Below are 24,592 nucleotides of genomic sequence, written 5' to 3' on the forward strand. Positions count from 1 at the left end.
CTACAGAACTATTTACATCCAAGTTTTCAAGCATCCACTGATGTTTATCTGCATCATATTTAGTGAATAGAGCCACGTCAGAATGACTCGAGCTCAAAGGGAAGAGAAGCGTGTGGAATTAGAATAATTTGGTGCTTTGCGTGAAGTACATACCGGTTTGGCTTATTTTACAATCACAGTAAGATGTCTGATGTATTTCCTGCTATTTTTAAGATTCTATTAACTTCAAGTCTATACCTATAGATAGATTACACTTAACATTCATGGATAAGCAAAAATGATCTCAAAGTCTGCAAACTGGTGTGCAACGTTTCTACACTGAACGCGCCACAGACGTTTCCACGATTGTCAAATGCAAGAAACTTGTGGAAAACATGGACAGAACTCCTCAACCAAAACACATGATACCACACCAACTGGCAAGACTCTGCTAGAAGTACATTAAATATCACTTCATTTGGGATCACGCTCCTGCACGTACATTTAGCTGTTTGACTGAGAGAAGCTGCATGAAACTGTCAAAGACCTCCAGTTTCATACCTCCACTTCTACTTCCTTATGCCGTGTTCACACCAAACGCGGCGTGAACGCACCATTACAACATGCAACTGCTCAGAATTGTTCATTTTCTGTGCGATACACTTTTCCCCCCTGGATTGATATGGTTCAAATTTAACAGTTTGACAGGTCAGACCAGAATGCTTTCAGATGGTCACCTGAGGAAGATGAATTTCCGATAAGGAACTCCATCCAGCTTGTAGTAGTAGTCCAGGTACGGCTTGATGCTGTGTAGCTGTTTCTTTAAATTGTCACCCTGTGGCTCTTCAGCCTGATGTGAAACATGCATCAGAAACAGTGACAGCAAGAAAAGTTCATGTTTTATTTGTGATTTTTTTTTGTCTGGTGTGTTTACAGCTGAGACGCTCGCTCGCGTTTGCTTTTCATTCACACTAACAATGTATTTCACAGTCCACCCAAAGCTCCTTCATCTGCAGGTAACTACAAGCAATTGTACAGAAAACATGGAACATTTTTTTTGTTGTGGATTCAAAACCTGTCAGCAAACTGTCAGACTTTTGAGAACCAACAGAACATTTCCTTTCAAACTACGTATGACCTCTTTAAAAACTAAATATAGCCGGGAACTGTGCTTTCAAAGAAACATTTGAGCTGAGTTTTAAATCTAAAATAATTGAATACTCAACCACTGATAAAGACAATATCATTAACATTTTGTTTTCTTAAATGTCCGCATTTTTTAAGAAGAAAAAAAGAAAAATCAAGTCGGGCCCCCGAGTTCCTGCACAGCGTCCGAATGCAGCTAACAAGTCCCGTCACTGTGTAAATAAAATCATGTCTGTAAATATTTCACTGTGGACACATAAATATCAATTACAGTGCACATTACTCATACATAACAGAATCCATTTGAAATGAATCATATCAATCAAATTAGACATTAAAAGTGTGTGGCTGCACTGTATAGAAAACATAGCTTGCTGATGTTCATTTCAATGTGATACATAAACAGTCTTCTGTGTTCCGATAGTGACATCAAGGCCAGTGCTGACTGTCGATGAACTCAAGTGGACATACCGGTAAGTGTAAAATAACTCAGTAGATCTTAAAAAAGAAATGGCGAAATTAAAAACCAATGAAGGCAGGTGTTTCCAGTAATCCATATATATGGAGTACACATTAAATAAAGAAAATGCACAACAGTGACATGCCATACTGACATCCTGTTGGTCATTAAGAAGCTCAGGAAACCAAAACCTCTTTTGAGACTCAAACTGTTGCACAACATGAAGTAGCCACTAAACCCCTTTAACCACCTACAAAGGACAGCATTCCAGTCTTATTCATTCCATCCGCCTCCTGCATTCAGTGTAAACGATATGCAACATTGGAGAAGGCCCGGTGAAGTCCTCCACTTGGCCACAGGGTCAAACAGAGAAACCACCACAGAGACCTCCTCAGAGTTCAGTCGGCATGACTTCCTCTCTTTAGTCATTTGGCTGAGAGTGTTTTTCTTTAAAAAAAAGTGCACATAGTGATCGAACGCAGCGTCCATCGGATGCCGACATTATGTGTAGTAGTCCAACTTGCTTGCTATCGTCTTGCAGCCTTTGACAGAGAACACTCTCTCACTTTTGGGGAAGTAGACTACATCCCTGGCCACCTGGTCCGCCACCTTCTGTTCAGGCCGAAGTCCTCTGGCTTTCATCTCGGCCATGACACACTGGACGACGTGCCGGTCCTCCAGAGGCAGGAAGGGGACGAAGAAGTCCACCAGGTTCTTGTCGATCAAACTTGTGTGCCACAAGCCACCTATGGGAAGAGATTAACAGATCCTTTAGTCGGACAAGAATCAATGTTTTTCATCAAATCTAGTTTCTGAACCATGACACCAAAGTATCCAGCAAAACAAGGAGGCATTCCTTTATTTTATACTCACTTCTCTTGTTGTTGAACACAGATAGAGAGAGCACTGTTTCCAGATCTTTCAGCTCGAGCTCTTCTCGATCTCGTCCTGCTTTCCAGAACTCTAGCGCCGTCTCGATGATGCCCTCCCCTCCGGCATTGCTAGGAGGAAGATTAGAAACAGGGAACATATTACAATTTGCCTCTGATTGCAGCAGCAAAGGACTGTAGTTATTTGTCCTCACCAAGTGAATCTCAGAAACATTGAAACGTTGAACATTAAACATCGTTTAAACACAAAAGTATTTCTTCATGTCACTGCTCTGTTGAGTTTTTAGATCATAGAAATACTAGCTTTCAGCCCCAACGCACCAAACTGGAACCAAATACATCTCAAAGGCTGCATTCGGGTGCAAAACGTTTATGCATTCAACGCATCGCAGATGTTTCCGTTGTTCGCAAACAACCTGAAAGACGTCGTCAAAACGTCTCCTCAATAAGGGAATATAATACCACACCCATTGTCAAGATTCTGCGAAAATTACATTTAATATCACAAATTTTAGGATGTTTACGCACATACATTTTGCTGTTTAACTGAGAGAAACTTAAGAAAACTCAGTTTCATACCTACACTTCTCATGTTGTTTTTCTTTCAGTACTTGCTATTAATATGGATCTATAAACAGACATGTGATACACTTCTGTTCCCTGGATTGATATCTTTCTATGGCTCAAATTAAATAGTTTGACAGGTCAGATTGTCACCTGAGGAAGATGAAGATGGCTTTCCGATAAGAAACTCCATCCAGCCTGTCGTAGTAGTCCAGGTACGGCTTGATGCTGTCAATCAAGCCAGGAAGCATATTGTCCATCTCATCAAAGATGAACATGGATTGTGCACAGTTGGAGACGTTGCCTTTGATCCACTGCTGTAGCTGAGTCTGAGGAGAAACAGCAGCATATTCATATAGAAGGCCGAACATAAGAATGTCACTGTGGTTCAATTTAGAGTAACTGGATTCATCATCACACCTTGTAGGTATCAAAATGCTTCAAATGTGGGAAGTGGAGTTCAGATGTGAAGATGTGAACGAAGCTGCTGTCCATTCCCTCTTTGTAAACGTTGTCAGCGATCATCTGACTGACAAAGTTCTTCCCGGTGCCGGTCCATCCGTGCAGAGAGAGCACCAGGGGCTTCTTCGGGTTCTCGTTGCTCATGAATCCGGTCACAGCTTTCAGGATGATGCGTGACGCAATGTGCTGTCCGAACAGTTTGCTCTCCAGGTCAACCTCGAGACCTAGAGAGGGCACAGCACAAAGGCAACAAGGATTAGTGGCTGCGGACGCCTAAGAGTTCCCTAAGAAAACCTCTCATTGTTCTGACCCCATTGTCCACCCCTCGCAGTCCTGGTTCCGGTTCCCCTGAGCCTCCCTTCCCCTCCAGCACCGTGGTGTCATGGTTGACGAGCATTGAGAATAACTAAGAAGTAAAGGCCAATCTTCTCGTTGATGGTCTTGTTTGCTTGAGTAGGTCATATAGAGGCATCTTCATTGAATTCAGACCAGTTAAAAGTTCCTCACAGTAACTTTAAATAAAGTACCTCGAAATTGTACTTGAGTAAATACAGTACTTGAGTTTATGTACTCCGCCAATGGATGGAGGTGGCTGTTGTCTCAAAGGCCATTTCACACTTTGTTGTTGAAAGGAGATGTCAAAATATTTTACTCAACCGTTTAGGTTTCCGTTTTAACGGTTAAAAACGCTTGGAGCCATGACACTTTCACTGTCGTAAATGTAAATAATTAACGTCGCAGGTGTGGTTCCCTTTACCTAGTCGCGTTAAAACAAACCATATGTAATCGAACGTGCTGCACATTCTCACCTGTTGCATTGAAGGCGATCCATTTCGAATCGCAACTTTCGTGTAAATAATTGTAGATCGTCCGCCCCAGAGCCGCAGCGACACCGAAAACCAATGTTGTTGTTACCGGCTCAAACGTGTGTACGAGCACACCGGTAGACAAAAAAATATGGAGCAACAAATATAACCGTGCCCCGTTCATCGTCGAAATCAGCTAATTCCTGGAGTAGTTGTAGTTTTTTAAAACGACCACAACACCACCACGGGAGAATCTGCGCTAGACCAGCTAGTTAGCTTATTTTACAACCAGGAACTTCCGTACACGTCACAAACACGCGACAAACTCTGCTCAACACAACATACAAACTGTTTGACAAGTTTGAATGGATAATAAAAGGAGAAAAAAGTATGACAATTGACTTTATACAAGTGTATACAATGTATATAACCTACTTGTTTAGCTAGGCTCGCTAACTTGCGATGTAAGAGATTTGGCCACCGTTAAACCCACTAACTGACATTAACGGTTAACGCTAACGCTTAGCTAACTTAACATAAACTAAGAGGGCATCACAAAGGGTGGCAAATGTGTAATATGGATAACCACGCGTTTACCTGTCCTGTTAAAGGAAATCCACTCGGGTCGACAGCACTCGTGGAAATAGTAGAAAATGTTCTGGTAGCTGGCTAAAAACCCGGTCAGAGCCGCAGCCATTCCAACCGCTATGCTGGTGCTAATGGGCTCGATCGCCTCCGTTGTGCCGCCGGAGCAGACAAGCATCCACAGCAGGAGGACGTGTCTCGTCCTCGGATTCATTTCAATGGAATCACCGCTTCATCAAACTTTAAGTCAGGCAAAAAGAAGGCAGTGTGCCTGTTAGCGTGACAAAATGTTTGCCAACGCGGACTCTGAGTCAACACAGTACAGACAGTTGGCAGTTGGAGGCGCTGTGGTTGCCAAACACACAAGGAGCCGACGTGACGTCAGACTCCAAAGGTGACGTTCACCTGAGAATAAATTAAGGGCCCCTCGTTTTTTATTTTACTGTTTTTTATTATCATACATTATCCAAGATTTCCCTCAAGCTCTTTTTCTGCCACATACAAATGTTAAAAAAATGTTTAAGGTGCTGTGTATGAACGAATGTCTTATTGGAATTGTAATAGTGCAGAAAAATATTGGCTTATCTGGGGAAGGAATATGTTCCTAAATCATAAAGGCTGCATTCGGGTGCAAAACGTTTATGCATTGAACGCACCGCAGATGCATGTTAATTCAAATGTAGTGCACAAATCACATGGAAAAGATGTAACCTATTACTACTTAATGGTATCATACTTTTCCCCTTCGGTGAAGAAAGGCTTTTAAAAAAGTGATCACACCTGCCAGTAGAGGGCAGTTGCACACTACAAAGAGGGGTTTGCATGTGGGCCAAATAAATGATCAAACTATACTTAAAGTACCAAAAGTATTCATAAAGCAGAATAGCCCATTACAGAATGATATGATATTATTGGATTATAGCACATCAGTTTCCTTTTGCAGCTACATGTAGTGGAGTATAATAAGGTACAATATTTGCTAGTGGAGGTATGAAGTAAAGTACAAATACGTAAAATGTGTACTTAGTGCGGTACTATGCTAAGGCTGATGTTAATTAGAAGTTTTGAAGATTTTAGGTGACATAGATATTTACCTGGATTTGTAACTTATTGTAACTTACTTTTATCCGAGATTTCTGTATTTGCACTCTTTGTATTTGCGCTCTTCCCACATTGCATTGCTGCACAGCAATTTCCCTCAGGATGAATTAAGTTTTATGTTATCTAAACTTTTATTTGATACATTTTATTTAGCATATTCATCCTGAGGGGGACTTGAGTGACCACCCAGGTTTCTGACTTTTGCTTGTGGCTGTTTTAGATTTTGTAGATCGATAGGATACATGTCAGAATAAGGGCCTTTCTGAACCATACTTAAAATGTCCCTTACCGAAATAAACTGAATGAATAATAAGATTTAAAGATTTGTGGTGTGGTTTGGTGGCAACCGGCTTGCGCAGCTACTTTTGTTATGATGCTGTGATTTAAAGCACATCAAGGTGCATCATAACAATATCTAAATTGGAACCAGGATACAGTTAACAACCATTTAGAAGGGTGAAAGAAAGCTTGAATAACAACAGGAAGCTGTTCCCAGAGGAAAAGGAGCTGCAATAATAAAAGCACCTTCCCTCTCTTAACCCTATCTTTGTCCCTCTCTGCTCCGGACTTATCAAGACTGTACCACCCACACTTACATTGTCCTCCTCAAGCTTCTATCAATATCACAACATTTTGAAAGCAATGCATACACCTTTGGATCAGTTTTGGAGGAAGAATGCATCCAAGGAGACAAATATGAAGCCACTGAGTGAGTTGAGTAAGGCTGAGTTAGCCCAATTCTCATTGCAGCATAATAGAGTATGGGGCAGGTTTCATTTGAATATAAAAGAGCTCTGGAGAAAGTAAACATGTCACACTCTGTCACTAAACCAGAGGTTTTAAATCCACTCAGAGCAAAGGGAAATAATGTGTTGCAGCTTTGACATTTCTAATTCAGTACTGGCCAACAGTCACTCTTGACCCAGTTTATATTTGGGGAGTTCGTCCTCTATAGCCTGGGCTAGGTGAGGAACTGCTGCTGCGGCCTTTAGAGCCTATTGAGGGCTTATTATATGCGATATCGGGTCATAAACACCACAATCTTGACATGACATGATATATTTGAAATGGCTGACATTGTTTTGACAACATGAGGTAATGCACTCTTTTTGTTCTGAGTCATATGGTCATCATCTCTGGGAACCTTTTTATTCCATAATTAAGGCTCGTCTATCAGAGAGCATGTAGTTTATAGGTACCAAACGTTTCCTCCAGTAACTCGCCCTCTTTGCAGCCTCTGCAGCCTCTGGCTCTGCTGGGTTTTGGCACACTTTGAGGATAGCATGTGGGTGGTGACAGTGTAAACCAAGAACAGGTTTGAAGCTAATCTTGCAATAAAAAACTACATCGGCAAAATAAAATGTCTATAAAGAGATAGACTAGCAATGAGAGGGCAGCCTTGTGGGAAACATTTCAAAGGGAAAAGTTTAAGTCAAAACCAAAAATATATGTTTGTTGTCTGACCTGTAGTACTAATTATCAATCGAGATAGTTTTGGTGATATCGACCATAAAAAAGCTCCTACATGAAGTTTTTCAATGTATTTCAGCATCATAAGCTCAGTGCACATAGTCCCCTTATATCGGGAGAAGGCAGACATCTCATAGCCGGAATCTCCAAAACTATACAGGCAACTCACACCAAAACAATCTAGATTGATAAATAGCACTCGAGGGAAGAGGGAAACTATGTAGCTGTACAGTAGGTAGGTGAAGTAAAGAGCAGTGATACATTTGAAGCAGGCTTTATATACGTTTATTCTACATCTCCCACCATAGCACTCTGACTCCCAGCCTTCGCGCCACTAACTCCTGATCAGGATGGTGGTCATTAATCTGCCAACACAGACTGTCTCAGGAGGCACAAGGCAAACAAAGGACCTTGGTTTTCTGCTGCTGCTGCTGGTGTTTTTCCTTCCTCTCATCCAGCCTGTCATTGTGGCGGCGTGTCCTTCCTGGTGTGGACGGGGTCAGATGGTGTTCCTTGTGTTCCAGGATCAGGGCTCTTCCTGGAGTTGCTCAGGATGGCTCTTCGGGGAGGGGGGGGGGGGGGAAAGGCCCAGCGAGGGGGCCGTGACTCCTGACGAAGCCCAGACTCCCTCGTGGGCCGAGATAACTGTGAGGGAAGGGAGGGATTTCAGCTTGATAATGCTGTGAGAGCTGTGAAAAAAAAGTGTAAAAAAAAGCTTGAAAGCAGCCCTACGCCTGATCTCAGTTTCCTGTGCTATCTGTTAGCATCTGCACAAGCACTTTTGGAAAACAAAGCTCCCAAATTTCTTGTTGTTTTCCAAGAAAGTCACTGAGCGACAAACTTGAATGAGATTCTCTGCATTATTCCTTTCATGACTTTAGGCTGCAACTGTATCTTCATTTATTAATCACTGACATGTTAAGTGAGCATCAAGGCTCATTCTTGACTTATATTTGAGACAAAAATGTTAAACTCAAAGTTCACTTCTTTAGCTATTCACTTACGTAAAGCAGCTCTTTGAGCTAAACGCGAAGGTCTGCGTGCTAACATTCTGATGTTTAGCAGGAATGATGTTTGTTTCTCGACACCATGAATGTTGGGACCAGAAACCATGGCAATCCACCCAGTAGCGTAGTTGTTAAGATACTTCAGTCAGAACCAAACCACTGCCACGATCCCCATCTCTAGAGCCGACAACAAATGGTGAGAATATATGAATATATGAAAGTTAATTGTGAAAATGTATTGTGACATAGCACAAGCTGTACGTGTAGTCTTTTAGGTTTGTTGTTTTCTAAAAAAGACGAGTGTATATATAGTGTAATGCAACAGGCATTCCCCCCCACTAAGGTCCTGACATGTCTGGGCATCTACTCAATGACCATCAAGTGGGAAAGAATAACTGAGTCTAAATGTCTGTTCGCTGTGGGTGTTGGAAAAAGATTTGATGACTCAGAGAGAGCAAAATATTTCGTTTGTGTTAAGTTGTTTAACTCTTCTGTTACCAGCTGGGAAACTCGTATCTTTGAGCCTGAGTGGAGGTCTTTCATTCCCACTCATTTCTCCAGAGTTGGTTCATTCACTGGTTAAAGAATGGGAGAAGGAACTTGTGGAGGAGTTGGAGCTTTAAAGGGGGGAAACAGAGGGGCCAGGTCAACCTCTAATCTCATTATGAACATAGGGCACTGGCACCACACACTGACCCCCACTCCCCTTCTGTTCACCTCGCCTAACCCTAGCCTTAACCCCCACCCTGTTGCACCTCACACTGGCAACGTCAAGAATCAAACCAGGGCCAAAGAGCATTCCTGTGAAGTCTACAATGAGAGAGATCAGGCGATCGGAGACTTGACTGGTAAGAGAGATTAGATAGTAATGAGTGTTGTGTGTTTAAAAATAGAAAACACAGAAGTGTGCAGTGCAGTTACTCGTTTGTATTTGAATTGTTATTCCACGTACATCCACCAGGACGGGCTGTGCTTTTTACAGTGCACAGGGAATTGCAAAGAAATGTCTTTTGGAAAGTGCAGAACACACAAATAACTGAATTACAGTAAATACAACCACTGAGCTTATGGAAATTACAATGAAAAAAACCTAGATACAATACTTGGGCTACCAAAAACACTGAATCATGTACAGTGGTTACTTATAGCTTTTTAAATACTAAAGAAATGAGACTGTGGTCTGAAAACACATTTTTCTGTCAGCGCCTCACTGTTACTTTTCCATCCAAACTGCATCAGATCATGTTGCACTTTGAGTGTTATGTGATGCCTGCGGCTCTCATTGACACGCATGTTGGCACCAACAAATCATGTAGCAGAGTCACTGTTCATCTTTCTTCCGCTTTGACATTGTTTTCACTTTTCAGATTAAGGTTTATAAATGCAATAAAGAGTTCCAGTCCTGCTCCACATCCAGGTAAGCGTCTCCTCCACTGTCCTCTGGCCTTCGTCACAGAGAGACAGAGACCAGGGGAGCAGGAGGTTAGCAGGCCTGAGCCTTTCATGGGTTTGTGTGTTGTCTACTGTGGTGGTAGGTACGGTACGGGTTTACTCAAGGTCCTCCGGCTCACCCACATCCAGTGCACACAAACATCTAACAACTGATCCAATGAAATGAACAAAAAATCACCTTATCTCTCTTATCTTTTGCTGCATCTGTAAATATTCAACTCAGACTGAAGTTCTGCTGATTCAGTGACTTTCACGTTTGTATAGAGTCCAACACGTCATAAGAAAACACTGCGTTCTATTGCAACAGTGTTTTTCTTTCATGTGAAAACTACTTGCATCAGCATTAATGTGGCTTTATTGTTCGAAAGTCACTCTAACAATAACATAAATGATAAATCATGATCAAATTCAGAGTTTCATACACCAGTTTCGACGTATTACATCTACATTCACATATTTCTCAGTGTCAGTGTGCACCATTTCACAGAGTCTCCTGTTCGCAGTGAGCACCAAAAATGTGTTGAATTGAACTAATCCCAAATAAACCCGCTCGGCCACTTGGTTATGCTAAAATAAATCCACTAGATGTCGCTGTGTCTTTAAAACATGCATTTTCTGTCCGCCTCGCTACAGGAAGTTAACAACAAAGAAGTCACGTGAGAACTCTTGTTTGGTGTAATGTTTAGAGGTATGACATCTCACAGATTCAAAGGCTGAACAGAATTGTACAACATCCAATGAGGGGCAAATCATTTTCTAAAAAACATGCTCTACAAGATATTTTAATTGGAATTGCACGGCAATTAAGCTAATAATGTAATTAAAATTGAATATTTGCAACAAAAACACTACTTGGTTTTAGAATTATATATTTATTATATATTTATTGTTGTTCCATGAAATATATGCTGAAATGATTTAATAAGTGTTGTAAGATGTGTTTTCTGCTGGCTGCCAAACAAACGTCAAGGCAACGCTCGTCCGCCAAGCCGAATGCTCCACAGCGAACACAGATATCCCAGCATGCAACAGGAGAATACAGAGCAACAAAGGGCAAAGTGGTGCTCATACCCAAAGACATATATATAGAGAGAGAGAGAATAAATGTTGTACGACAGTACAATGCAGGCCGTCATCCGACAAACACGCTGTCCCTATTGTGTGAGGAGCCTCTGCATATAAACATCCCCTCAGTACCCCATCACGGCTATATTCAGACCCCGAGCGGGAAGTGATTTCATATCCAACATCCGCCACAGCCTTCCTCTCTCAGGTGGTGAACGATCCCCGCAGCCGACCTCCCAGACCAAGGGAGGAAAGTAGAATTTTCCACTTCACCTTCAATTTAAAGCAGCTATACTCAATATGTTTTTATAACAGTACATCATATTAACGTGAAAACAATGTGGTAAAGGGCTGCTCGTAATGATTCACCCAAAGAGAATTATCACCCGAATCTGCAGTTTTTTGGCTGACAGTTGTAGAAACCTTACGGTGGGAGCTGTAAGGTTCAAGCTGGGCCAGAGCCAGAAGACATTAATCGTGCTTTATTAAAACACACTCACCCACACAGACGACGTGTAACACTCGGTCACACCGAGGTCTGCTCACGCACTTTTGTGCACGATTTCTAACCTTTATTTTGAAAAAACCAAACATCCACTTTTTCTCAGTACAACAACACCTTTTGGGACAAAAATTGTTTTTGTGGAAGAAAATGAATTGCTCTTCCGCTTCCAGGTTGAGAGGCAAGCTCCAAGACATCAGCTCATCAATCAGCAAAGGCGCTGAAGCTGAACAGTGGTTATTTATTGTTTTAAAAGGCCTGAAGACATGATACATTTGACTTAAAAAGCATATTTAACTTGATTAATAGCTAGTTGTATGACTACATGGCAAGGAAATATATAAGAGGTTGTTAATGTGTTTAATTTCCTTCAATTTCTCTCGTCTGTGAGGCGCCGTACGGTCACTTGAGCAAATTCTACAAACCAAAGAAGGGGGGGGGGGTTTATGAACAAAGGGAGCAGTGAAAGGACAGGGACAGCCAAACACACCTGTGGGAACCTTGAAGGTAACTGGCCCTTTCAGTCTTGTTTGTTTGTTTTCAGTCTTGTTTGCTTGTGTGTGTGTGTGTGTGTGTGTGTGTGTGTGTGTGTGTGTGTGTGTGTATGTGTGTGTGTGTGTGTGTGTGAGTGAGTGACCTTCTGGTCTGAAAGCTAAATAAACACACACTGAATTGGGGTCATGGATCCTTCGAACAGGTGCACTGAATGAGCAGAGACGAGACTGCTGTTAAAACGTAGCCACGAAAATGTCACGGAAACAAGTTACAACTCAATGAAACCAGGTAATCAGCAGGCGTGATGAAGACGAGTAACTTCTGTGATTGGGAATGAAGCCCAACTGCGACTGGATCAGACGCGGGAGTGAACTATCTGCCATGTGTGAATCCCTGCTGTGAGAGGGGGCTTGGGAACAACCTGTCACAGACAGAGATGTGAAGGATGATATCAGGGGAAGGCAGAATAAATGAAAGGAGGAAGCAACAGCAGGTGGGGGGGCGAGAAAACAAACAAACACGGGGCTTGTTTTACACCCACCTGCTCCACCGGCTGTCCTTCATCATCCACCGACAGAACAGGCCAGAGGGACTCTTGGGAGGGGGGGGGGGGGGCAATGTCGAGACAAGTTTGGGCCGGACTGAAATATCTCGACACATATTGGATGAATTGGACAGACGTCAATGATCCACAGAGGAGGAATCCTACCGACTGGTGATCCCGGATGTCTTCCTCCACAGCGCCACCGTGAGGTTGACAATTTGTGGTTTTGAGTGAAATATCTCAGCAACGGTTGGACGGATTGCCATGAAATTTGATTCACACATTCACGTTCCAGACAGGATGAACTCTTCATCACTGTAGGTGGTTCCTTAACGAAACCCCTTCGTTATGAGTGTAAAACAAAACCTAGTGCTTTAATAATAATATAATATGTACATGCATTTGTCTTAATGCCTTGTTTTGAATTCCTTTGCAGCTGGAATGTGCTGTAGCTTTCAAACTAATTAACTTGGGTGAAAAATACAACATTCACCTGTGAATGGTGGTAAAATAAGAGGTACAAAGGTGCATAAGTACGAGTAAATGTTACAACAAGTACCAGAACCAAAGAGCATTTTCATGCCGTCCGCTCAGGTGGACAAACTGTCTCAGGCAGATCAGTAGTAACTCTCAGCACACACACACACACACACACACATCACCCTCCCACTAAAAGCTGTGAAGTGACACTGAGGGACTCGATAGACGGCTCAGCTGTGAGATAACACTTAATTAACTTCATTTTTCCTGACAAAGATGGAGAGCGAGAGGTCGCTTAAGCCATCTGCATCCTTTATACCTCGCAACTCTGGGAATCCTTTTCATTTCTCACTCGCTTTCACTCTCCCTCCTTTGCTCTTTGACCCCCTATTCTCTCTCACACACACACACACACACACACACACACACACACACACACACACACACACACACACACACACACACACACACACACACACACACACGGAGATAATAAACGCTGTTACAGAGAGAAGGAGTCACAAACTCAGAGTGCTGATTGAACTGTGAAAGCGACTGATAAGAGGTGCTCGTGAGGCTGGTGATCGGTGGTCAAACACCATCTGTACCAGCGTGAGTCTGGACGCTTGTGCTGCTGTTTAAACTCACCATCCCCCCCCCCCCCCCCCCCACTGCTATGATTAACACCGTGTCCACACCAATACCAACACAAATGAGAAAGTCTGCATTAAACCTTTGACTGATGCAAATCCGTATTATTAGCATCAGTATTAACATCAGTATTAACAAATCCTACATTCGTTATTTGACTCACTTCATACAAACTAAGTTAGACTGAGAGTTATCTGTGGCTTGGATGAAAAGCAACAGAAACACTTTTTATACTCAGATCCCAGTCAGTCAGAAATCATGTGATTCAAACAAGCCATACAGATGTGGCTCCCCTTTCTATGTCACATGCAGGTTTCATTAAAATATCTACCGCCCACGACCCGAGTATTCCCACCCACGGCTTGAGAACCATCTTTGCAAAAGTGCACTGTACTTTTCTGCCAATCAGAGCAGGCTGGGCTTTTCTTCAGGAGAGGGGCTTAAAGAGACAGACGTTGAAGACAGATATACTTATTATGCAGAATTTGGCCAATTTCCGAATCATATTTATGATATTGTTGTATTATAAACAGTAATACACGAATGTGTTCATCACTTTAATGTGGCAGCTGGTTAAGGCGGTGCCTTTTTAAATTACCGGGACTGACCGAGTGAGAGACTCCTCGGCTCTGATTGGTTGTTTTTCTTCCGGAGGCGGAGGAACCAGATTTTTTTCACAGATTATCTGTCTGATAGTTTGAGCAAATATGACCAAAAGTTGTTTCTATTAAAGTTACCGACTGTACCTTGAAGTACAGCACTTGAGTAAATGCACTTAGTCACTTCCCACCACTGGTAGAGTGGACAAAGTAAAGGTTTAGTTCAGTGCGGTTAGCAATCAGCCCGAGCAGCAGCTCTGTGACGGCGACATCCAAAATCATGTTCGGCCCCCTTTGTGCCCGGTAGCCTCTGTTGGCGCCTTTTCATGTGAGCCGGTTCATTTATCAACTGATAAATCCCTGAGCACAGACTGACAGGCTCTCTAGAAAGACGGATGGGCCTGCAGAGACTTGTTAAAAAGGGGGAACCTCACCCGCCTGCTCCTTTGGCCAGGAGCAGGCGGGGGTAGTCGCTCTGGAGGTCCTTTAAATGTTACCACCAGTCAAAAAGCGCAAAACAAGCATTCATATAGTTTCTGGGAGGAGAAACCTGAACTCATATTAATGCGTGTGCATACCTGATTGAACGGAGGGTTTTCTTTCCCCTGTTTGGGATGTCAGCACTTCATTGCGCTTTTCATTGAGGGTTTTTTCTGCTTGGGAGATGTGTTGTTCGGTGTATACGTTACACGCTGGGAAACGGTGCAGATGGTGCCAATGACAGAGACCCAAGAGAGGACGATGAAGAGGCGAGAGGCGAGACAAGAAACACGAATATCTGCATCCGTGGAGCAGGAAAACCCAGTCGTCAGACTTGTTCTGTGTCCTTGAATGCAACCAAACCCAGACCCGCAGTGTGTCGGAGGAAGAACTGAATTTGTTTTTCTTGAGTTCTTTTTTAAAAATAAACTGGCGGCCGGGTTGACCAGCATGTCCATGTACCTCATGCGGTGAAATGTAGACATAGTGCAGTCCACGTCGCCTCTCTTTCACTACACATACACAGTCCTACCTGGAAAAGTTTCCCCACTGCAGGAATCACAACAGATGGTCTCTATTTTACACTATTATTTTTATCTATCTATTTTTTCACTGTTAGAACAGCTACAGATCAGCAGGCCATGTTACTGCCCAAACAGACCACCCTCTCTGCCGAACTGCTCTCCTACATACCAGATTTCTAATTCCACTGCCGCTGCACAGGGTTGGTTTTGTGGCGCTTTTATTCTCGTCTCAGTCCACCCTTCCCTCCTGTCCATCTCCTCATCTATCAGGCTCATATATTATTGTAGCGTTAACGAAGGGAAGCACCCGTCAACCGGAAGTTCTGCTTCTGGAGATTGAGCGAGTAACTAAACGGCGCTTCCTGTCTCCCACCCCTTATTCCCCGTCTAATGTTGCCTAAAGAACCATTACATCAACATTAAAAGTCACGTGCTACAGCCTTGCTAAATGATTTCAATCAATTGAAACTGCAGATTGAAGCGGAATGCTTATACAACCTACAATGAAAAACTATCGTGTCATTCACGTACGATAGAGTCAACCAACTGTACCTGTACAGTGGCTGGGATGGAAGAAATACTCATATGTTCCATTGTGGGAACAGCTTAGGTTTGCATATTTTATGAACAGCCGAGGGGAAACTACAGACTTTGCAAACAGCGAACCCAACGTGAGACAAAATGTCTTCAGCTCTGCCGAAGACGTTTTGCTCGCTGCCGTTGCCCACCACAGTCCCTGCGGCAGAATGCCTTATGAATCAGAGGTCGTAGGTCACAGCAGGTTTGCATTGAATCAAGCGCAAAATACACCCCGACACATGTTACAGATGTATCCTCCACTTCTCACCACCAATACATCTACATTTACGTCAAAGGGATGGAGGAGACATTTGAGTTTGGGCCAAACAGGGCAGATAATCACAACCAGGCCGGGTTTTAGCTGAGTGAAGGCTCGCACAATGAGGATCACAGAAGGGCAACAATTGGAAGATGTTGCTCGCTTGATGTTAAACAGCGGGGTTCACCTCACCGGCGTGCGCGGATAAAAGGTCAGAGCGGCAAACCTGCCCGCTTTTCTCACCGTCGGTCGGGGTGGGGCCGAGCGGGAGGCGAGGGGTGAGCGAGTCTGCAGGATTGAGATAAATTCAGAAGGGAGTCGGCAGGAAGTGGTCTCACATCACTTCCTCTCTTTGTTTTAGCCGCTATTTTCAAGGCTTGGAATGTAGTTCCTGTCAAGAGGTGAAGGAATTCAAAACAAGTTCATTAACCTCTGCGTATAGGGGAGCTGGGAGGTGGGAAAGGACTCCGGGTGTTTGTCCATGAATGATTTTGTGGAGAGGGCATCACAAGAATGCATGCGTTTTCACAATCTCTGTGGCATTTCAGATACATTTTCTGCAGTCAGACAGGGGTAAACCATGTGCAAATGGTTTCTTAACAACTATGTATATGTCCCAAAATGTCTCAGGGTCTGTGGGAGAATGAGAAAACTCGAGCACCACACCCTCCTCACATCCTGTGGCAGGCCCGTCCTCGTGCGTCTCAGCCCTGCAGTCCCATCACACCGACATAAACACTGACCCTTAAAAGGAAATCTGTGTGTACGTGTGTTTGTGTGTGTGTGCATGTGTACTTGCAGGGTTGCATCTGTCCGTGCAGTGCAATGAACTACTATCAAAGTCATACGTAACATGTACAAATCATAGTTGTTAGCTTTGTTCCGCTTAAACGAGACCTAAATTGGCTCTACGAGTGTACATCCACAGGCCCAAACTGCCGGCGCTTCCACTGTGTTGTGCTGCTGAAGACAGGATGTCAGTCATGCACCAACAATATATGTCCACAGACTCTTACTGGTAAGTGGGTACATCTCTCCCGGGACATCTCAACGATGCCCAGTTCTCCACACACAGACATCCGGAAATCCACCATTTTTCTCCAGAATAGACCTCAATCCCACTAATGACTCTCTAGGAAACTGCAGTCAGCAGCAGAGGGATTTGAAGTGGAATGACGCTAACTTTTTCCAAATCCAGTCTGACGACCTCTCAGGATTCATGAAGTCCTACCCTCTTAGGACTTGTTACCCCGTTGATACAAAGCGATGTATACTTGCAGCCCCTCATCACTGGTTGTATAAATTCAATCGAGAATTGATTTTGCCATCTCAGATTTTATCTGAACAATTTAGAATAATTTGTACAGCCCTGAAGATGTAAAACTACCGACAGTGTATGAGGGCCTTTATCAGTAAAAACCAAAATAAAAGGGGGAGGGGGTAATATTCTGGAGAAAAAAAACCTGAATCTCAGAGATTAAAGTATTTAATTTAAGGGGAAAGAATTTAGATATTCTTTGAGATTAAAGTGGCAAATTTATGAGAGAAAAACTCACAAATTTGCAACATTATAAAGTCGTAAATTCTAAGAAAAAAACTTGTGAAAAACATAGTGAAGCACAAGCCAAAAAGCGCTGGTCTAACAATAGTGCTGCATACTTAAAGCGTTGCTGGAATTGTACTCCTTTAGACTGCTTCACTTCTCATTGCTCCTTAGAATGTAGGTCCAAAGTGATAGTAAAGAATAAACGCATGTTGTGAGCCACGACATGTGGTTGCTTCTAGTCTGGCAGCATTAAATACATTAAGGGTTTGAACTAAAATCTTTTTTATGACTTTTTTTAGGAACCCACTTGGGAAAAAACCCCACTTTGACTCTAACAATCGTTCAGCCCCTCTTCCCTTGTTTTATCACCCTCCCTTGCTGTTCTTACTCTTCCTCCATGCTTGTCTCCTCAGTGCTGTTGATCTGTCGGCAGTGTGTTGATGGGGTAATGCCCACATTAGGGCCCCACTGCTAATGTCTGTGACATAGTTATGAGAGCGCCTTGCCTCATAAAGCCCGTGTGCAGCAGCGTGTAGTAAACCTCATCAGAGAGAGGTCCATTATCAGGCTTGTTTTTTGAAACATTTAGCTCGAGACGTCATCATCTCTATTTCCATGCGCTCTGATCAGAGCGATGAACGCCGTTGGGGGAGAAGCAGGAAGCGTGGGTGTGTCTTGCAGTCTGTGGAGATACAGTCTCCGATGCCCCTCGCGTTACCCCTCACTTCAACGGGCACACAGCTGAACAAACTGTCACTTTTGATTTGCTCTCCAGAGCTTCAGCGAATAATCACACATAATACTAAATGGATGAAGTACAGTGAAGCTTTGGATCTCCGGTAAAAAAAAAAACGGAGACAGACAGGAGATCAAATAGCTGTAATGCTGAGACTGTTGCACAAGGTTCCCGGGGTTCAGCTGTGGTTTGGCATGAAACTCCTCCAGAGTCTCTGTCTGATACTGTAACTGCTTCTTGGCCATCTGTGCTTAGTTAGCGAGCTAGATACCATTTTAATGAACCCGTCATTAGGACTAGGAGAAAGTAACAGCACTGGGCAGGTATTCCCTATGTGGTCCACTGATGATTCCTCTAAATACAACAATTAAAACGGCACTTCATTATGGAGCTGCACTGCAAGACTGCTCTCCACACAAACTCTACCAGTCCACACTAAGGCAGGAGAAAATCTATTTACCACATCAATAAGAATCAAGTCATAACCTGACAGAAAGAGCAGTGTGGGGTCTCCCACGCACACATGTAACCTCTCTTCATCACGAGGAGTCCCGCTGCTCCTCTGACAGCAGTTCACTCTTAACTTACACTCCTCAATGTTCCATTCAACGTTCTCCCTTTTCTCTCAAAGTACACGAACGTCTGAGGGGAAGCAGCAAAAAGATCTGCTGCCTGCTGCAGGGAAAGTGTTACAGCTGAGGAGGGGAAAATGCCCTCTTTTCAAAATGACTTCCATATAAACGCAATCACGTTGCAACGTGTAATACTAGAAGTCACTGCAATGAATTATGTAGTTTTTGCCATTTTTTATGACTTGATCATGTCCATCCATGCTACTAGTGATCCTGTTTCACAAAGATGAAGATTTGCCTTTTTTTCCTCCGTTATACTTTTGGTCGAACAAAACAAGCAATTTGAAGACTTCCCATTGTGTTCCGGCAAAATTATGATCGACATTTTATCGGTGAAAATAATAGTTATTTGTATCCCTTATTCAAATATAGACACTTTTAAAAAAACAAAAAAGGTATATTTACCTTTTTTGTTTTTTGACTGAAGAATGTTTACGTGAATAGAAGTTTTATTGACAAGTAAGTAAGAAGTCGAGTCTTACTTCTCGGGAGGACGCTGTGGATGTGTTGGGTGGTCTTGGTCTTAATGGACCGGTACTCTCCCAGAGGACAGCTCTGGAACAGATGGCTGACCCGGCTGAAAAGAAACCTTCCTGCTCTCTGCTCCACCCTGATGTCACTCAGTCCCTTTTGATGCACTGCCCTTGTGTTCAGCACAGCGGACAACATGTCATCAGAGCCGCACCAGATCGGGCTGCATCAACAATCTATACAATTGACTGGTTGGTCTTCTTCAGTTGCTGCAGGAAGAGAAGAACGTATGTTGAGCCTTGTATTTAAAACAGACTGTCAGTAACAAGCACAGATAAATGAGGGATGAATGACGAAGGGGTAGAGTATGAGGGGATGAATCACTGGTTAACAGGGTCATGTGGGGATCCATGAGCAGCGAAGAGTTTGGTCGCTGATGGGGTTTAATCGTCTTCCACTGGTTCTAGTTTGAGTTGGGCTCCGGTTTGTTTTTGTGCTTGTCCCGGTGATCGGCACATCTGCCGTTGAATGTGCGTTAGCATGTTGACCACAGACGCAGACACAGCGTCCTCATCTTATACACACCTATGCTAACCTCAGAACATGTTGCCAACAGCGTGCGGCTAAAGGTTTCCGAGTGGAACTCATGTTTGTGAAATCTTTGTCTATGACGAAACAAATAATTGACTTTTGACAGAAATCCGTCTGTAGCAAATAGCGAAATACCTCCACGTCTACTACATGAATTGGCCATTTACAAAAAGTGGATTCAACTTTCATGGTTCCAAGATGATGTATGCTAATGACTATGGTGATCCCCCGGCTTTTCCTTTCGCATGACCAGCAATTTGCACTCTTTTAAATATTAAAAACATATTCGATTCGATGTTAACAGATTTAATATATAACATACATTTGTTTCATGTCTTTTTAACCATCCTTGAAATGAATAATGTTCTCATGCCAGTATCACTTCCCTGTTTAGTCTGTTTCTGTCGGATAATAATCCACAGAGGAGATCGAAGGATACAACACATGCGAGTAGAATGCCAAATACTGCTGCTGCTGACAAGACATCAGAAGTCGGAAATACCATGATGAGTTTCAGAGCCAAACAATGTTATGTTACTCTTCATGTGACAGCGTTCTTTACTGTGTCACCTCCGCGTCTACTGCCTGGACTCTAGGCAGTAGATATTTGTGCGGGAACAGAACATTCAATTGTGGAACTGGCTGGAGAAGATATTTCAGGTGTGGCAGCGCGGCGAGTGTTCACATTTAACACACTTGCAGCCTCAGAGAACAAATCTTGCGAGACGTTGTTGGACCGCAGTCGTCACGGCCGCTGTTCCAAACATTAGCCTCGGAGCAGGAGAGTTTGATTACTTTGGTAAATAAGCCAATCAGACTCGCATGTGTTTTTTGAGGCGCAGACTTCAGTGGAATGTGTATAAACTCCCTAATCTCTCCACACTGTTGATGACAGACTGGAGCTGGCAGCAGGAGGACGGAAACACCGTTAGGAGAGGCCATTGAAAGGGACGTTACACTGGAATATTGAATGAGAACAAAGAACACAATTTGTCAAGGATATTTTTGGGTTTAGGAATTCTACAGCATCAGTTTTGAATTATGTATTTTGAAACTACTCTGGCCGTTGAAATGGAGCACAGGAAGTGCCAGGACCATCAGCGCAAAGTATTTTCAATTCCAGGAGGACTTTGGATGAGTGCATGCCTTGGCTTTGCCTGATGCTCATGGTGTTGGTGTCAGGCCTTGGACAACAGGATGTCCTGTTTGGCTGCTCAGCATGAAAATCCTCCAGAGCCGAGACACACACGCCCACACCTCTAGTCTCAAAGCCTCTCTCGCTTGTGATTCAGCAGAGTTGATCAAATCGGACACGACGGCGCCGCAGTTTGGCTGTTCAACTTATTGAACTTAACGAATTCCAAAAATGAAGGAAATCTAGGGGAGATGTGAGATTGTTTCCACATCGTCATACCCATCTCTGCCTGTTTCAGAGTGAACCACAATCACACAGCATTAAGCCTGGCTTCACTTCTCTAGGCGGCAAACGCGTGTTCTAACCATATTAAAGTATCGTGTCTCTAAAAGCCGCAGTTACGTAAAACATTGCTCATTGGGCTCCTCCATTAGTGGTGATGACTAAATCTGGACCCGAAAAACGCGGGCACACAACACGGATTGAAAAACTCAAAGGGGACGAAAGGAAAGAACAACATGTTTAAAATTGAACTGAAGCTTGAATCCTCTTCACTTTCTGTGGAAGGGAATATTAACTATGATGATAGTACAGCCACTGTGCATATTTCCCCTCCATTCTTCAAAAGAAGATAAAAACCATTGTTGGACAAGCTTCCAGCCCCTGGGCAGGCGTTTCCCATCACACCGGTTGGGTGGCAACTTAAAGCCGGTGTTATTAGAAGACGTGCCGTCAACTTCTGCAGCGCGCTACTGACTTAAGAACGTCTACGTTTATCCCACAAAGTGATACAAGGAGTTGTGTTTCCTTTTTGTTTTTATAAATCAAGCTCACATAAAGTTCAACAATCACTTGTGATGTGTTATTGGGCTGTTACGTTTGTATTCCACTTGGAAAAATTGTATGAATTAATATTTAAATTCCCTTTTTCTTAATTTGGAAAATGCAATTTTGACCAAATAAGTGCACAAGTCACAGCAAGAAGATCGCATGGCTGTACAGACTGTCAGCCTTGAGACCAATTTCTCATATTGGACGATATAATAAAAAATGACTGGACTATTATTTGTTGTTTTAACATTTTATATTGTAATGTTGCTATGAATTGAAACGTTACTCTCTGTCGATGATCAGTAAAGAGCGCAGAGATGTTGCTGTAGATGCTTCCTGCGTCTCTGATGCATTAAAATCCGAAAGGTTGCAGTAAACTCACTATCGACGCATCCAGCGAACGCATGCTATTTGTTCCTTCATAATGCTGCACTGTGAACAACAAATAATAAAACATATAAGAAAAAATTGAAAAAGAAACCTTGCTGTTCAAAAGAAGAAAATACAACACACATTATGACGGATCTTGAATCTGAGCTGAAGTGACCAATCAAAGCATCACACGCACAAACATAACAGGACTATTGTACATGGAGACATTAAAAAAACATCTGCATTACGTCCCCCACCAACCGCTCCCTCTCGCATTCACTGGAAAGGTTTGGACGTTACTCGCCCTCTGCACATTCATACAGATGTATCCCTGCCACACACATCTGCACAGTATTAACTGGAAATCTGTGTTAAAATGTAATTTGTTTTTACTTTTGTAGAGTTATTGTTGGGCACAGCTGCCCTCTTGTTCGTGCCCCATCCAGGGTCACAGCTACAAGCTCTTTAGCTAAAATCTGTCAGGCCCTCTTTGACGCAGATCCGTTTCCTGTCAAAGTAAGATTTTTATTGTTCCAAGGGTGCAGCCTCCAGAATCTCACTCCCCCAGCCTTTTCCTGTTTCCTCTCAAAGAGGAAGTGCTGCCTTGCTTCACTTCCCCCCCCGTCCCACCTCCCACATCTTCTTCTCTGGGACAAATCTGGAACACAGACTGCAAAACCTTTTGCGCGTGTCGGCCAAGTCTAGATTTCAAAGAATGAAAAGAGTTCCTTAAAAAGAGATATACCCTCCCTCTTCGGTCTATCGTACACAAACACACACACACACACACACACACACACACACACACACACAGCAGCGCATTGACAAACAAGCTCACACTGATTTTGCATCCTATATTGTAATGGGCCCCCTCGGAGCGATCAGCCTTGGTGGTGTGTGTTGGTGCGTGCTCACCTGCGACCCCACAGTGAAGTGTTCCCATGGTGCCTGAGCACGTAGCCCCTTTGTTATCGCAGAGTCTTTGTACGCAGGGAGGGTCAGATCATACATTTAGTCAGCATAGGAACCTTACAGAACACTGACAGAACACCAAACACTACATACTCTTCAACAAACTTAAAACAGAAAGAAGTCAAGTAACCATGCGCTGTTCAATTTGAGTAAAGTTGTGATGTGTGCCCTCTGAAGCCCAGCCACCCAACCCTACACACACACACACACACACACAGAAAACGTATTTGTGTGTGTGCGTGCACATTTAACTGTGTGAGTATGTGGTCCAGTTCTCCACATGCTTAGAATGACAAATGGATCCTGGTTGTCGGACTGATCTCAGTCAAGCTCTGCAGCTTCAAGGTAGAGGTGGAGCAGCAGCCGGTCTCTCTTTAATGCACGATGTCAGCTACTGTATCACTACGGAAAGCTTTTTAAGGCTCACATATGGGTACCCCATTTGAGCCCAGGCACGACCCCTTATACTCTCCAAAACCCTTAAAAGACTGGAAAACATGAGGGAAAAACAGTTCTAAGAGGTCATTTGTCAGACAGGCATGTCTGCAAAACTGCAAAAAAAAACTAGCACACCGTGAGGGTCTGAGGACCGAAACGTGAATAAAGTGGGCTGGATTCTTTCCGGTTATTTTACGACTGAAGCACTTAAATGTTCCAATCCTGCAAAGTGTTAATAGGGCCCAGGAATGTAAATGAGGAAAACACATTTAAACAGCAGTTGAGAAAACAATTGTACAAAAGGAGTCATGAAATGGTCTTCATTGTTTATTTTGATAATTTTAAAAACTAGATTATCAAGTTTTCGAACAGCACACATTATGAAAGAAATAGATGAAATCTGTCTTATATGTCGCAGGACAGAGCGGTTCTGGAAAGCTACTGGGCTAGAAGTGCATCGTTTATATCTCAAAGACCTCAGAGTTTCTTTTAATACTGGAGTAAAGGAAGCTAGAACTGCTTATTTTGCCAACCTAATCTCTTCTTCAAAGAGAAATCCCAAGATTCTACAGGAATTGTCCCTTCCTATTTCAAACATGCCACTATCCAGCCCTTATTAAAGAAACCTAACTTAGATCCAGCTTTGCCCATGAACTACAGGCCCATATCAAAACTGCCTTTCTTGTCCAAAATTTTAGAGAAAGTGGTGGCCAAACAACTTACTGCTGCACTGGAGAGGCACAACATGTACGACAAGTTCCAGTCTGG

At 43.2% G+C, this 24,592-nt stretch overlaps 1 protein-coding gene across 2 annotated transcripts; it reads right to left on the reverse strand.

Moving 5' to 3' along the window:
- Positions 1-882: 882 nt before the first annotated feature.
- tor1 (torsin family 1) lies at positions 883-5,195 on the reverse strand (the record flags this gene model as incomplete). 2 transcript variants are annotated; one of them, XM_079289257.1, is made up of 5 exons in its annotated part: positions 883-2,331; positions 2,459-2,586; positions 3,193-3,368; positions 3,460-3,725; positions 4,905-5,195. In XM_079289257.1, the coding sequence occupies 5 exons, from the start codon at positions 5,104-5,106 to the stop codon at positions 2,087-2,089; spliced, it is 1,017 nt and encodes a 338-aa protein (XP_079145383.1). In that variant the 3' UTR covers positions 883-2,086. The 2 variants fall into 2 exon arrangements, with proteins under 2 accessions (XP_079145383.1, XP_079145384.1); XM_079289258.1 differs by lacking the exon at positions 4,905-5,195 and adding an exon at positions 4,311-4,491.
- Positions 5,196-24,592: the final 19,397 nt, after the last annotated feature.

This window comes from Melanostigma gelatinosum (assembly GCF_949748355.1).
Source record: "Melanostigma gelatinosum genome assembly, chromosome: 18".
Classification (NCBI taxonomy): Eukaryota; Metazoa; Chordata; class Actinopteri; order Perciformes; family Zoarcidae; genus Melanostigma; species Melanostigma gelatinosum.